At 48.6% G+C, this 15,587-nt stretch overlaps 1 protein-coding gene across 1 annotated transcript in view; it reads right to left on the reverse strand.

Annotated features, from left to right (window-relative positions):
* LOC120019914 (SH3-containing GRB2-like protein 3-interacting protein 1) overlaps positions 1-13,956 on the reverse strand; it is a 74,381-nt gene extending 60,425 nt beyond the window's left edge. Inside the window, exon 1 of the mRNA XM_038963323.1 lies at positions 13,947-13,956. Coding sequence (XP_038819251.1) covers positions 13,947-13,956 — 10 coding nt within the window. The remainder of the gene's footprint in view (positions 1-13,946) is intronic.
* Between the last annotated feature and the right edge of the window lie 1,631 nt (positions 13,957-15,587).

Below are 15,587 nucleotides of genomic sequence, written 5' to 3' on the forward strand. Positions count from 1 at the left end.
CTACTAGGGATAGTATCTCACAGCCATGAGTCCTCCCTCTCTCTACTAGGGATAGCATCTCACAGCCATGAGCCCTCCCTCTCTCTACTAGGGATAGTATCTCACAGCCATGAGCCCTCCCACTGTCTACTAGGGATAGCATCTCACAGCCATGAGCCCTCCCTCTCTCTACTAGGGATAGTATCTCACAGCCATGAGTCCTCCCTCTCTCTACTAGGGATAGTATCTCACAGCCATGAGCCCTCCCTCTCTCTACTAGGGATAGTATCTCACAGCCATGAGCCCTCCCTCTCTCTACTAGGGATAGTATCTCACAGCCATGAGCCCTCCCTCTCTCTACTAGGGATAGTATCTCATAGCCATGAGCCCTCCCTCTGTCTACTAGGGATAGTATCTCACAGCCATGAGCCCTCCCTCTCTCTACTAGGGATAGTATCTCACAGCCATGAGTCCTCCCTCTCTCTACTAGGGATAGCATCTCACAGCCATGAGCCCTCCCTCTCTCTACTAGGGATAGTATCTCACAGCCATGAGCCCTCCCTCTCTCTACTAGGGATAGTATCTCACAGCCATGAGCCCTCCCTCTCTCTACTAGGGATAGTATCTCACAGCCATGAGTCCTCCCTCTGTCTACTAGGGATAGTATCTCACAGCCATGAGCCCTCCCTCTGTCTACTAGGGATAGTATCTCACAGCCATGAGCCCTCCCTCTCTCTACTAGGGATAGTATCTCACAGCCATGAGCCCTCCCTCTCTCTACTAGGGATAGTATCTCACAGCCATGAGTCCTCCCTCTCTCTACTAGGGATAGTATCTCACAGCCATGAGCCCTCCCTCTGTCTACTAGGGATAGTATCTCACAGCCATGAGCCCTCCCTCTGTCTACTAGGGATAGTATCTCACAGCCATGAGCCCTCCCTCTGTCTACTAGGGATAGTATCTCACAGCCATGAGTCCTCCCTCTCTCTACTAGGGATAGTATCTCACAGCCATGAGCCCTCCCTCTGTCTACTAGGGATAGTATCTCACAGCCATGAGTCCTCCCTCTCTCTACTAGGGATAGTATCTCACAGCCATGAACCCTCCCTCTGTCTACTAGGGATAGTATCTCACAGCCATGAGCCCTCCCTCTCTCTACTAGGGATAGTATCTCACAGCCATGAGCCCTCCCTCTCTCTACTAGGGATAGTATCTCACAGCCATGAGCCCTCCCTCTCTCTACTAGGGATAGTATCTCACAGCCATGAGCCCTCCCTTTCTCTACTAGGGATAGTATCTCATAGCCATGAGCCCTCCCTCTGTCTACTAGGGATAGTATCTCACAGCCATGAGCCCTCCCTCTGTCTACTAGGGATAGTATCTCACAGCCATGAGCCCTCCCTCTGTCTACTAGGGATAGTATCTCACAGCCATGAGTCCTCCCACTGTCTACTAGGGATAGCATCTCACAGCCATGAGCCCTCCCTCTCTCTACTAGGGATAGTATCTCACAGCCATGAGTCCTCCCTCTCTCTACTAGGGATAGCATCTCACAGCCATGAGCCCTCCCTCTCTCTACTAGGGATAGTATCTCACAGCCATGAGCCCTCCCACTGTCTACTAGGGATAGCATCTCACAGCCATGAGCCCTCCCTCTCTCTACTAGGGATAGTATCTCACAGCCATGAGTCCTCCCTCTCTCTACTAGGGATAGTATCTCACAGCCATGAGCCCTCCCTCTCTCTACTAGGGATAGTATCTCACAGCCATGAGCCCTCCCTCTCTCTACTAGGGATAGTATCTCACAGCCATGAGCCCTCCCTCTCTCTACTAGGGATAGTATCTCATAGCCATGAGCCCTCCCTCTGTCTACTAGGGATAGTATCTCACAGCCATGAGCCCTCCCTCTCTCTACTAGGGATAGTATCTCACAGCCATGAGTCCTCCCTCTCTCTACTAGGGATAGCATCTCACAGCCATGAGCCCTCCCTCTCTCTACTAGGGATAGTATCTCACAGCCATGAGCCCTCCCTCTCTCTACTAGGGATAGTATCTCACAGCCATGAGCCCTCCCTCTCTCTACTAGGGATAGTATCTCACAGCCATGAGTCCTCCCTCTGTCTACTAGGGATAGTATCTCACAGCCATGAGCCCTCCCTCTGTCTACTAGGGATAGTATCTCACAGCCATGAGCCCTCCCTCTCTCTACTAGGGATAGTATCTCACAGCCATGAGCCCTCCCTCTCTCTACTAGGGATAGTATCTCACAGCCATGAGTCCTCCCTCTCTCTACTAGGGATAGTATCTCACAGCCATGAGCCCTCCCTCTGTCTACTAGGGATAGTATCTCACAGCCATGAGCCCTCCCTCTGTCTACTAGGGATAGTATCTCACAGCCATGAGCCCTCCCTCTGTCTACTAGGGATAGTATCTCACAGCCATGAGTCCTCCCTCTCTCTACTAGGGATAGTATCTCACAGCCATGAGCCCTCCCTCTGTCTACTAGGGATAGTATCTCACAGCCATGAGTCCTCCCTCTCTCTACTAGGGATAGTATCTCACAGCCATGAGCCCTCCCTCTGTCTACTAGGGATAGTATCTCACAGCCATGAGCCCTCCCTCTGTCTACTAGGGATAGTATCTCACAGCCATGAGTCCTCCCTCTCTCTACTAGGGATAGTATCTCACAGCCATGAGCCCTCCCTCTCTCTACTAGGGATAGTATCTCACAGCCATGAGCCCTCCCTCTCTCTACTAGGGATAGTATCTCACAGCCATGAGCCCTCCCTCTGTCTACTAGGGATAGTATCTCACATCCATGAGTCCTCCCTCTCTCTACTAGGGATAGTATCTCACAGCCATGAGTCCTCCCTCTGTCTACTAGGGATAGCATCTCACAGCCATGAGCCCTCCCTCTCTCTACTAGGGATAGTATCTCACAGCCATGAGCCCTCCCTCTGTCTACTAGGGATAGTATCTCACAGCCATGAGTCCTCCCTCTCTCTACTAGGGATAGTATCTCACAGCCATGAGTCCTCCCTCTGTCTACTAGGGATAGTATCTCACAGCCATGAGCCCTCCCTCTCTCTACTAGGGATAGTATCTCACAGCCATGAGTCCTCCCTCTGTCTACTAGGGATAGTATCTCACAGCCATGAGCCCTCCCTCTGTCTACTAGGGATAGTATCTCACAGCCATGAGCCCTCCCTCTGTCTACTAGGGATAGTATCTCACAGCCATGAGTCCTCCCTCTGTCTACTAGGGATAGTATCTCACAGCCATGAGCCCTCCCTCTCTCTACTAGGGATAGTATCTCACAGCCATGAGTCCTCCCTCTGTCTACTAGGGATAGTATCTCACAGCCATGAGCCCTCCCTCTGTCTACTAGGGATAGTATCTCACAGCCATGAGTCCTCCCTCTCTCTACTAGGGATAGTATCTCACAGCCATGAGGCCTCCCTCTCTCTACTAGGGATAGTATCTCACAGCCATGAGCCCTCCCTCTCTCTACTAGGGATAGTATCTCACAGCCATGAGTCCTCCCTCTGTCTACTAGGGATAGTATCTCACAGCCATGAGTCCTCCCTCTCTCTACTAGGGATAGTATCTCACAGCCATGAGTCCTCCCTCTCTCTACTAGGGATAGTATCTCACAGCCATGAGCCCTCCCTCTCTCTACTAGGGATAGTATCTCACAGCCATGAGTCCTCCCTCTCTCTACTAGGGATAGTATCTCACAGCCATGAGTCCTCCCTCTGTCTACTAGGGATAGTATCTCACAGCCATGAGCCCTCCCTCTCTCTACTAGGGATAGTATCTCATAGCCATGAGTCCTCCCTCTGTCTACTAGGGATAGTATCTCACAGCCATGAGCCCTCCCTCTGTCTACTAGGGATAGTATCTCACAGCCATGAGTCCTCCCACTGTCTACTAGGGATAGCATCTCACAGCCATGAGTCCTCCCTCTCTCTACTAGGGATAGTATCTCACAGCCATGAGTCCTCCCTCTGTCTACTAGGGATAGTATCTCACAGCCATGAGTCCTCCCTCTGTCTACTAGGGATAGTATCTCACAGCCATGAGTCCTCCCTCTCTCTACTAGGGATAGTATCTCACAGCCATGAGCCCTCCCTCTGTCTACTAGGGATAGTATCTCACAGCCATGAGTCCTCCCTCTGTCTACTAGGGATAGCATCTCACAGCCATGAGCCCTCCCTCTGTCTACTAGGGATAGTATCTCACAGCCATGAGCCCTCCCTCTCTCTACTAGGGATAGTATCTCACAGCCATGAGTCCTCCCTCTCTCTACTAGGGATAGTATCTCACAGCCATGAGCCTCCCTCTGTCTACTAGGGATAGTATCTCACAGCCATGAGCCCTCCCTCTCTCTACTAGGGATAGTATCTCACAGCCATGAGTCCTCCCTCTCTCTACTAGGGATAGTATCTCACAGCCATGAGTCCTCCCTCTCTCTACTAGGGATAGTATCTCACAGCCATGAGTCCTCCCTCTGTCTACTAGGGATAGTATCTCACAGCCATGAGCCCTCCCTCTGTCTACTAGGGATAGTATCTCACAGCCATGAGCCCTCCCTCTGTCTACTAGGGATAGTATCTCACAGCCATGAGCCCTCCCTCTCTCTACTAGGGATAGTATCTCACAGCCATGAGTCTTCCCTCTCTCTACTAGGGATAGTATCTCACAGCCATGAGCCCTCCCTCTCTCTACTAGGGATAGTATCTCACAGCCATGAGCCCTCCCTCTCTCTACTAGGGATAGTATCTCACAGCCATGAGCCCTCCCTCTCTCTACTAGGGATAGTATCTCACAGCCATGAGTCCTCCCTCTGTCTACTAGGGATAGTATCTCACAGCCATGAGTCCTCCCTCTCTCTACTAGGGATAGTATCTCACAGCCATGAGCCCTCCCTCTGTCTACTAGGGATAGTATCTCACAGCCATGAGCCCTCCCTCTGTCTACTAGGGATAGTATCTCACAGCCATGAGCCCTCCCTCTGTCTACTAGGGATAGTATCTCACAGCCATGAGTCCTCCCTCTCTCTACTAGGGATAGTATCTCACAGCCATGAGCCCTCCCTCTGTCTACTAGGGATAGTATCTCACAGCCATGAGTCCTCCCTCTCTCTACTAGGGATAGTATCTCACAGCCATGAGCCCTCCCTCTGTCTACTAGGGATAGTATCTCACAGCCATGAGGCCTCCCTCTCTCTACTAGGGATAGTATCTCACAGCCATGAGCCCTCCCTCTCTCTACTAGGGATAGTATCTCACAGCCATGAGTCCTCCCTCTGTCTACTAGGGATAGTATCTCACAGCCATGAGTCCTCCCTCTCTCTACTAGGGATAGTATCTCACAGCCATGAGTCCTCCCTCTCTCTACTAGGGATAGTATCTCACAGCCATGAGCCCTCCCTCTCTCTACTAGGGATAGTATCTCACAGCCATGAGTCCTCCCTCTCTCTACTAGGGATAGTATCTCACAGCCATGAGTCCTCCCTCTGTCTACTAGGGATAGTATCTCACAGCCATGAGCCCTCCCTCTCTCTACTAGGGATAGTATCTCATAGCCATGAGTCCTCCCTCTGTCTACTAGGGATAGTATCTCACAGCCATGAGCCCTCCCTCTGTCTACTAGGGATAGTATCTCACAGCCATGAGTCCTCCCACTGTCTACTAGGGATAGCATCTCACAGCCATGAGTCCTCCCTCTCTCTACTAGGGATAGTATCTCACAGCCATGAGTCCTCCCTCTGTCTACTAGGGATAGTATCTCACAGCCATGAGTCCTCCCTCTGTCTACTAGGGATAGTATCTCACAGCCATGAGTCCTCCCTCTCTCTACTAGGGATAGTATCTCACAGCCATGAGCCCTCCCTCTGTCTACTAGGGATAGTATCTCACAGCCATGAGTCCTCCCTCTGTCTACTAGGGATAGCATCTCACAGCCATGAGCCCTCCCTCTGTCTACTAGGGATAGTATCTCACAGCCATGAGCCCTCCCTCTCTCTACTAGGGATAGTATCTCACAGCCATGAGTCCTCCCTCTCTCTACTAGGGATAGTATCTCACAGCCATGAGCCTCCCTCTGTCTACTAGGGATAGTATCTCACAGCCATGAGCCCTCCCTCTCTCTACTAGGGATAGTATCTCACAGCCATGAGTCCTCCCTCTCTCTACTAGGGATAGTATCTCACAGCCATGAGTCCTCCCTCTCTCTACTAGGGATAGTATCTCACAGCCATGAGTCCTCCCTCTGTCTACTAGGGATAGTATCTCACAGCCATGAGCCCTCCCTCTGTCTACTAGGGATAGTATCTCACAGCCATGAGCCCTCCCTCTGTCTACTAGGGATAGTATCTCACAGCCATGAGCCCTCCCTCTCTCTACTAGGGATAGTATCTCACAGCCATGAGTCTTCCCTCTCTCTACTAGGGATAGTATCTCACAGCCATGAGCCCTCCCTCTCTCTACTAGGGATAGTATCTCACAGCCATGAGCCCTCCCTCTCTCTACTAGGGATAGTATCTCACAGCCATGAGCCCTCCCTCTCTCTACTAGGGATAGTATCTCACAGCCATGAGTCCTCCCTCTGTCTACTAGGGATAGTATCTCACAGCCATGAGTCCTCCCTCTCTCTACTAGGGATAGTATCTCACAGCCATGAGCCCTCCCTCTGTCTACTAGGGATAGTATCTCACAGCCATGAGCCCTCCCTCTGTCTACTAGGGATAGTATCTCACAGCCATGAGCCCTCCCTCTGTCTACTAGGGATAGTATCTCACAGCCATGAGTCCTCCCTCTCTCTACTAGGGATAGTATCTCACAGCCATGAGCCCTCCCTCTGTCTACTAGGGATAGTATCTCACAGCCATGAGTCCTCCCTCTCTCTACTAGGGATAGTATCTCACAGCCATGAGCCCTCCCTCTGTCTACTAGGGATAGTATCTCACAGCCATGAGCCCTCCCTCTGTCTACTAGGGATAGTATCTCACAGCCATGAGTCCTCCCTCTCTCTACTAGGGATAGTATCTCACAGCCATGAGCCCTCCCTCTCTCTACTAGGGATAGTATCTCACAGCCATGAGCCCTCCCTCTCTCTACTAGGGATAGTATCTCACAGCCATGAGCCCTCCCTCTGTCTACTAGGGATAGTATCTCACAGCCATGAGTCCTCCCTCTCTCTACTAGGGATAGTATCTCACAGCCATGAGTCCTCCCTCTGTCTACTAGGGATAGCATCTCACAGCCATGAGCCCTCCCTCTCTCTACTAGGGATAGTATCTCACAGCCATGAGCCCTCCCTCTGTCTACTAGGGATAGTATCTCACAGCCATGAGTCCTCCCTCTCTCTACTAGGGATAGTATCTCACAGCCATGAGTCCTCCCTCTGTCTACTAGGGATAGTATCTCACAGCCATGAGCCCTCCCTCTCTCTACTAGGGATAGTATCTCACAGCCATGAGTCCTCCCTCTGTCTACTAGGGATAGTATCTCACAGCCATGAGTCCTCCCTCTGTCTACTAGGGATAGTATCTCACAGCCATGAGCCCTCCCTCTGTCTACTAGGGATAGTATCTCACAGCCATGAGCCCTCCCTCTGTCTACTAGGGATAGTATCTCACAGCCATGAGTCCTCCCTCTGTCTACTAGGGATAGTATCTCACAGCCATGAGCCCTCCCTCTCTCTACTAGGGATAGTATCTCACAGCCATGAGTCCTCCCTCTGTCTACTAGGGATAGTATCTCACAGCCATGAGCCCTCCCTCTGTCTACTAGGGATAGTATCTCACAGCCATGAGTCCTCCCTCTCTCTACTAGGGATAGTATCTCACAGCCATGAGGCCTCCCTCTCTCTACTAGGGATAGTATCTCACAGCCATGAGCCCTCCCTCTCTCTACTAGGGATAGTATCTCACAGCCATGAGTCCTCCCTCTGTCTACTAGGGATAGTATCTCACAGCCATGAGTCCTCCCTCTCTCTACTAGGGATAGTATCTCACAGCCATGAGTCCTCCCTCTCTCTACTAGGGATAGTATCTCACAGCCATGAGCCCTCCCTCTCTCTACTAGGGATAGTATCTCACAGCCATGAGTCCTCCCTCTCTCTACTAGGGATAGTATCTCACAGCCATGAGTCCTCCCTCTGTCTACTAGGGATAGTATCTCACAGGCATGAGCCCTCCCTCTCTCTACTAGGGATAGTATCTCATAGCCATGAGTCCTCCCTCTGTCTACTAGGGATAGTATCTCACAGCCATGAGCCCTCCCTCTGTCTACTAGGGATAGTATCTCACAGCCATGAGTCCTCCCACTGTCTACTAGGGATAGTATCTCACAGCCATGAGCCCTCCCTCTCTCTACTAGGGATAGTATCTCACAGCCATGAGTCCTCCCTCTCTCTACTAGGGATAGTATCTCACAGCCATGAGCCCTCCCTCTGTCTACTAGGGATAGTATCTCACAGCCATGAGCCCTCCCTCTCTCTACTAGGGATAGTATCTCACAGCCATGAGTCCTCCCTCTCTCTACTAGGGATAGTATCTCACAGCCATGAGTCCTCCCTCTCTCTACTAGGGATAGTATCTCACAGCCATGAGTCCTCCCTCTGTCTACTAGGGATAGTATCTCACAGCCATGAGCCCTCCCTCTGTCTACTAGGGATAGTATCTCACAGCCATGAGCCCTCCCTCTGTCTACTAGGGATAGTATCTCACAGCCATGAGCCCTCCCTCTCTCTACTAGGGATAGTATCTCACAGCCATGAGTCCTCCCTCTCTCTACTAGGGATAGTATCTCACAGCCATGAGTCCTCCCTCTCTCTACTAGGGATAGTATCTCACAGCCATGAGTCCTCCCTCTGTCTACTAGGGATAGTATCTCACAGCCATGAGCCCTCCCTCTGTCTACTAGGGATAGTATCTCACAGCCATGAGTCCTCCCTCTCTCTACTAGGGATAGTATCTCACAGCCAGGAGTCCTCCCTCTGTCTACTAGGGATAGTATCTCACAGCCATGAGCCCTCCCTCTGTCTACTAGGGATAGTATCTCACAGCCATGAGCCCTCCCTCTCTCTACTAGGGATAGTATCTCACAGCCATGAGTCCTCCCTCTCTCTACTAGGGATAGTATCTCACAGCCATGAGTCCTCCCTCTGTCTACTAGGGATAGTATCTCACAGCCATGAGCCCTCCCTCTGTCTACTAGGGATAGTATCTCACAGCCATGAGCCCTCCCTCTGTCTACTAGGGATAGTATCTCACAGCCATGAGTCCTCCCTCTGTCTACTAGGGATAGTATCTCACAGCCATGAGCCCTCCCTCTGTCTACTAGGGATAGTATCTCACAGCCATGAGTCCTCCCTCTGTCTACTAGGGATAGTATCTCACAGCCATGAGCCCTCCCTCTGTCTACTAGGGATAGTATCTCACAGCCATGAGTCCTCCCTCTGTCTACTAGGGATAGTATCTCACAGCCATGAGTCCTCCCTCTCTCTACTAGGGATAGTATCTCACAGCCATGAGCCCTCCCTCTGTCTACTAGGGATAGTATCTCACAGCCATGAGCCCTCCCTCTGTCTACTAGGGATAGTATCTCACAGCCATGAGCCCTCCCTCTCTCTACTAGGGATAGTATCTCACAGCCATGAGTCCTCCCTCTGTCTACTAGGGATAGTATCTCACAGCCATGAGCCCTCCCTCTGTCTACTAGGGATAGTATCTCACAGCCATGAGTCCTCCCTCTGTCTACTAGGGATAGTATCTCACAGCCATGAGCCCTCCCTCTGTCTACTAGGGATAGTATCTCACAGCCATGAGTCCTCCCTCTGTCTACTAGGGATAGTATCTCACAGCCATGAGTCCTCCCTCTGTCTACTAGGGATAGTATCTCACAGCCATGAGCCCTCCCTCTGTCTACTAGGGATAGTATCTCACAGCCATGAGTCCTCCCTCTGTCTACTAGGGATAGTATCTCACAGCCATGAGTCCTCCCTCTGTCTACTAGGGATAGTATCTCACAGCCATGAGCCCTCTCTCTCTCTACTAGGGATAGTATCTCATAGCCATGAGCCCTCCCTCTGTCTACTAGGGATAGTATCTCACAGCCATGAGCCCTCCCTCTCTCTACTAGGGATAGTATCTCACAGCCATGAGCCCTCCCTCTCTCTACTAGGGATAGTATCTCACAGCCATGAGCCCTCCCTCTCTCTACTAGGGATAGTATCTCACAGCCATGAGCCCTCCCTCTCTCTACTAGGGATAGTATCTCACAGCCATCTCTATTTCTGTCCATTGTGCCTATCTGTTACCTAAGACCTGCACCTTGCACATGGGCACTGAGGCTTACACTACCATAGCTCTCATTGATGAATGGCGAAAAGCCTCAGATCTCAATTGTATTAGAGCCTTGGAGCTGCCAGCTTGGCATGCAAGTCTACAAATGCTTCAGTCGTCACTGACATGTCATGTTATCGATGGTATGCTTCACAAATAATCTGTCAATGAAGCCTTTTACACTCCTTGGCCATTGTTAGGAATTTTGTTGATAATAAATAAAACAATTTCTAGATTTAGATAAAGCTACAACTAATTGAACTCTGCACGCCTGGTGAAAAGAGATTTGTGCTGTGGGTTATAAAGTAAACAGAAAGGGTCGTTAAACTATGGTTGAACTGACCCAACTTAGCCCTGAGATGTTTAGATAAGGCTGTGGGTAACTTTTTAGGTCTTCCATTATCTTGAGTTGTCTGCTAAAGTGGTAATAAATTATAATGAGCCTTCAGGAGGATAGATTATATTGTGTGTCATGTGTGTGCGCTGGGAAGTTGGAATGAACTTTTGAACCTATTTTATATTGGCCAGGACGAGGAGATTTATTCTGTAACCTATGACGTCATATCTTGTATATAAACTGTTGGTTATGGTCAAATGGTAGTGTGCTCCGAGAATAAATACTATTATCTAATTTTAATAAGACTGTATCCTGTCTATTTTATGTTAATAAGTATCTTACAAATTCTTATAAATAGACAGATTGACTTTAATTAATGAGTACATTAGAGGAATTATTTAATTCCCTCAACAGCCATTCATTCAGCAGGCCTAAGCAACCTGCAAATAAGCCATGTTAGACCATGTATGTGTTTTGTTAGCAATGCCTACCATGTTGAATTATGTCTGATCTGAAAGGGATGTATTAGCATTAGTTGATGGTGAATGAATGCAACTCTATTGTTCAATATCTATGATTTATTATCATTACCATGATGGCTTGGGTTATAGAAATGTAACAAATGGAGAATAGACCAACCAATGTCACAATGAAAACACTAATTAAAATGGTTTAGGGGCCTCCCGAGTGGTGCGGTGGTCTAAGGCACTGCATCGCAGTTGCTAGCTGTGCCACTAGAGATCCTGGTTCGAGTCCAGGCTCTGTTGCATCCGGCCGCGACCGGGAAACCCATGGGGCAGTGCACAATTGGCCCAGCGTCGTCCGGGTAAGGGGAGGGTTTGGCCAGCAGGGATGTCCTTGTCCCATCACGCTCTAGTGACTCCTGTGGCGGGCCGGGCGCAGTGCATGCTGACACAGTCGCCAGGTGTACGGTGTTTCCTCCGACACATTGGTGTGGCTGGCTTCCGGGTTAAGCGGGCATTGTGTCAAGAAGCAGTGCGGCTCTCGCGAGTCCGTACGGGAGTTGCAGCGATGAGACAAGACTGTAACTACCAATTGAATACCATACATTTCGGGAGAATAAATAAATACAAATGGTTTGATAATGTCCTCTTGATATGATGGGTAGGATCATCGGTGAATGGGTAACTGATTCACACATTCTGAAATGAGCTGGCATTATTTCAGCCAACACATTAGACTAGAACAAAACACACTAGAGCTCACAGAATGCATTATTTCAGCCAACACATTAGAATAGAACACACTAGAGCTCACAGAATGCATTATTTCAGCCAATCCATTAGAATAGAACACACTAGAGCTCACAGAATGCATTATTTCAGCCAACCCATTAGAATAGAACACACTAGAGCTCACAGAATGCATTATTTCAGCCAACCCATTAGAATAGAACAGAACACACTAGAGCACACAGAATGCATTATTTCAGCCAACCCATTAGAATAGAACAGAATACACTAGAGCACACAGAATGCATTATTTCAGCCAACACATTAGAATAGAACACACTAGAGCTCACAGAATGCATTATTTCAGCCAATCCATTAGAATAGAACAGAACACACTAGAGCTCACAGAATGCATTATTTCAGCCAACACATTAGAATAGAACAGAACACACTAGAGCACACAGAATGCATTATTTCAGCCAACACATTAGACTAGAACACACTAGAGCTCACAGAATGCATTATTTCAGCCAACACATTAGACTAGAACACACTAGAGCTCACAGAATGCATTATTTCAGCCAACACATTAGACTAGAACACACTAGAGCACACAGAATGCATTATTTCAGCCAACACATTAGACTAGAACACACTAGAGCACACAGAATGCATTATTTCAGCCAACCCATTAGAATAGAACAGAACACACTAGAGCTCACAGAATGCATTATTTCAGCCAATCCATTAGAATAGAACAGAACACACTAGAGCTCACAGAATGCATTATTTCAGCCAACACATTAGACTAGAACAGAACACACTAGAGCACACAGAATGCATTATTTCAGCCAACACATTAGAACAGAACACACTAGAGCTCACAGAATGCATTATTTCAGCCAACACATTAGACTAGAACAGAACACACTAGAGCACACAGAATGCATTATTTCAGCCAACACATTAGACTAGAACACACTAGAGCACACAGAATGCATTATTTCAGCCAATCCATTAGAATAGAACAGAACACACTAGAGCTCACAGAATGCATTATTTCAGCCAACACATTAGACTAGAACACACTAGAGCTCACAGAATGCATTATTTCAGCCAATCCATTAGAATAGAACAGAACACACTAGAGCTCACAGAATGCATTATTTCAGCCAACACATTAGACTAGAACAGAACACACTAGAGCACACAGAATGCATTATTTCAGCCAACACATTAGACTAGAACACATTAGAGCTCACAGAATGCATTATTTCAGCCAACACATTAGAATAGAACAGAACACACTAGAGCTCACAGAATGCATTATTTCAGCCAACACATTAGACTAGAACAGAACACACTAGAGCTCACAGAATGCATTATTTCAGCCAATCCATTAGACTAGAACAGAACACACTAGAGCTCACAGAATGCATTATTTCAGCCAACACATTAGACTAGAACACATTAGAGCTCACAGAATGCATTATTTCAGCCAACACATTAGACTAGAACAGAACACACTAGAGCTCACAGAATTCTAGAACATTTAGTATTGAGACACAACAATGGGCATAACCTTGAGACAAGACTATTGAGTACACACACAACCATCACCAGACACACAACACACACACAAGAAACCCTGCCGAGACGGACAGCTGTGAAGTGAACATCTATCCTCCCCTTACAAATAAGCCCCCCACCCCATATGCTAGCCTAAGCAACAAACACACAGATGTGCCAGATAGTTTATTACCAAGCACTAGCACCCAATATACCGCCTTGATAGCCACAAAAGCGTATAACCAAGCACTAGCACCCAACATACCGCCTTGATAGCCACAAAAGCGTATTACCAAGCACTAGCACCCAACATACCGCCTTGATAGCCACAAAAGCGTATTACCAAGCACTAGCACCCAACATACCGCCTTGATAGCCACAAAAGCGTATTACCAAGCACTAGCACCCAACATACTGCCTTTCAGAAGGACATAAGAGGGTAGGAGAAGAGAGGGAGGATGTAGAGGATAAAAAGGAGGATAGGAGGAGGGGATGGGGTGGGGGTACAAATAATTACCTTGAATCATGGTTGCAGATGTTCATTCCTCTGTCCCCCGCCACGGATGGAGGGAGACCGGCGACAGATGGATAGCGAGACAGACAAACGGATGTCGAAATCCGAGATATTCCAAGTGGCTAAAGGATGCCGGGATTGGGCATTGCTAATTCCCGAACGGCTCCCCAGTGAAGCAGACTGTCGTTTCTCCCTACGGGGGGTGGGGGAGGTATCCAAGCAGGCTGACAGGCAGGGGGAAGTGGAAGAGACAGAGACCCAGGGAAGGTGCAGCGAATCGGGTGAAGGGCCCTGCGCGTTAGGCTCCGGTCGCCCCAACAGCACAGACACACGGCATCAGAAGTGGATGCTGAGGAGGAAAGGCAAAGGAGAAAAAAAACGAGAGAGAGGCAGACTTGCTTTGGCAATGTAAACATATGTTTTCCATGCCAATACCGCCCGTTGAATAGAGAGAGAGAGAGAGAGAGAGAGAGAGAGAGAGAGAGAGAGAGAGAGAGAGAGAGAGAGAGAGAGCGAGCGAGAGAGCGCAAGGGAAGGAGGGAGTCGGAAGCTTGCTGATGTCACACCTGAGCAGAGCCAATCCCGGCACTCCGGTAATCATCTGCTTTGTCCTATGGCTTCTGTACCCTGATGCCTTAGCCTTACCAAATAAAGTACAGTAGGAAGGTAGGCTAAAACTGCTTCTCCAATAGAAATCCCCGATCACACTTCTAGGCGATGTCATGGCGACTTTGGCTTGCTAAACTCATGCTTATAAACACGTCATCGGGTCTAACAATCGTCTGGCGCCGAACTGCGCATGTGCAAAAAAGGCACTCATTCGATATTAAGTTGAAAACGTGTCAGTTTGTCACTTTCACGAGGTTGGAGTAATAACGTGTTCCACAACATTAGACATTGGTTCGAATCTACGTTGTGCCTCTAGATTTCAAGAAAATGAACAACTAAGGAATAATTTTTCACTTCTCCCATTGACTTGTCAAAACCTGGCCTGGTCCGTTTCACAAGGGTTCCCGGAAGTTTCGTGAAGTTGCGCATCTGGGTTTAGAAACTCTGTGCCCTCAGATTGGTCCGTTAGCAGACATACTGTACTATACACACAATTATCAACTGGGTGGTTCGAGCCCTGAATGCTGATTGGCTGACAGCCGTGGTATATCAGACCACGGGTATAACAAAACATTTATTTTTACGTCTCTAATTACGTTTATAATAGCAATTAGGCACCTCAGGGGTTTGTGATATACTGCCAATATACCGTGGTTTAATGGCCATATACTACACCTCATTGGACCTTATTGCTTAATTATAAACTGGGTGGTTCGAGCCCTGAATGCTGATTGGCTATAAGCCATGGTATATCAGACCGTATACCACGGGTATGACAAAACATGTATTTTTTTGCTCTAATTACGTTGGTAACCAGTTTATAATCCAGGCTGTATCACAACCGGACGGGAGCCCCATAGGGCTTGGCACAATTGGACCATCATCGTCCGGGTTTGGCCGGTGTAAGCTGCTGTTGTAAATAAGAATTTGTTATTTTATTTAACCAGGCAAGTCAGTTAAGAACAAATTCTTATTTACAATGACGGCCTACCGGGGAACAGTGGGTTAACTGCCTTGTTCAGGGGCAGAATGACA

The sequence above is a fragment of the Salvelinus namaycush genome, chromosome 25 (genome assembly GCF_016432855.1).
Source record: "Salvelinus namaycush isolate Seneca chromosome 25, SaNama_1.0, whole genome shotgun sequence".
Taxonomy (NCBI): domain Eukaryota; kingdom Metazoa; phylum Chordata; class Actinopteri; order Salmoniformes; family Salmonidae; genus Salvelinus; species Salvelinus namaycush.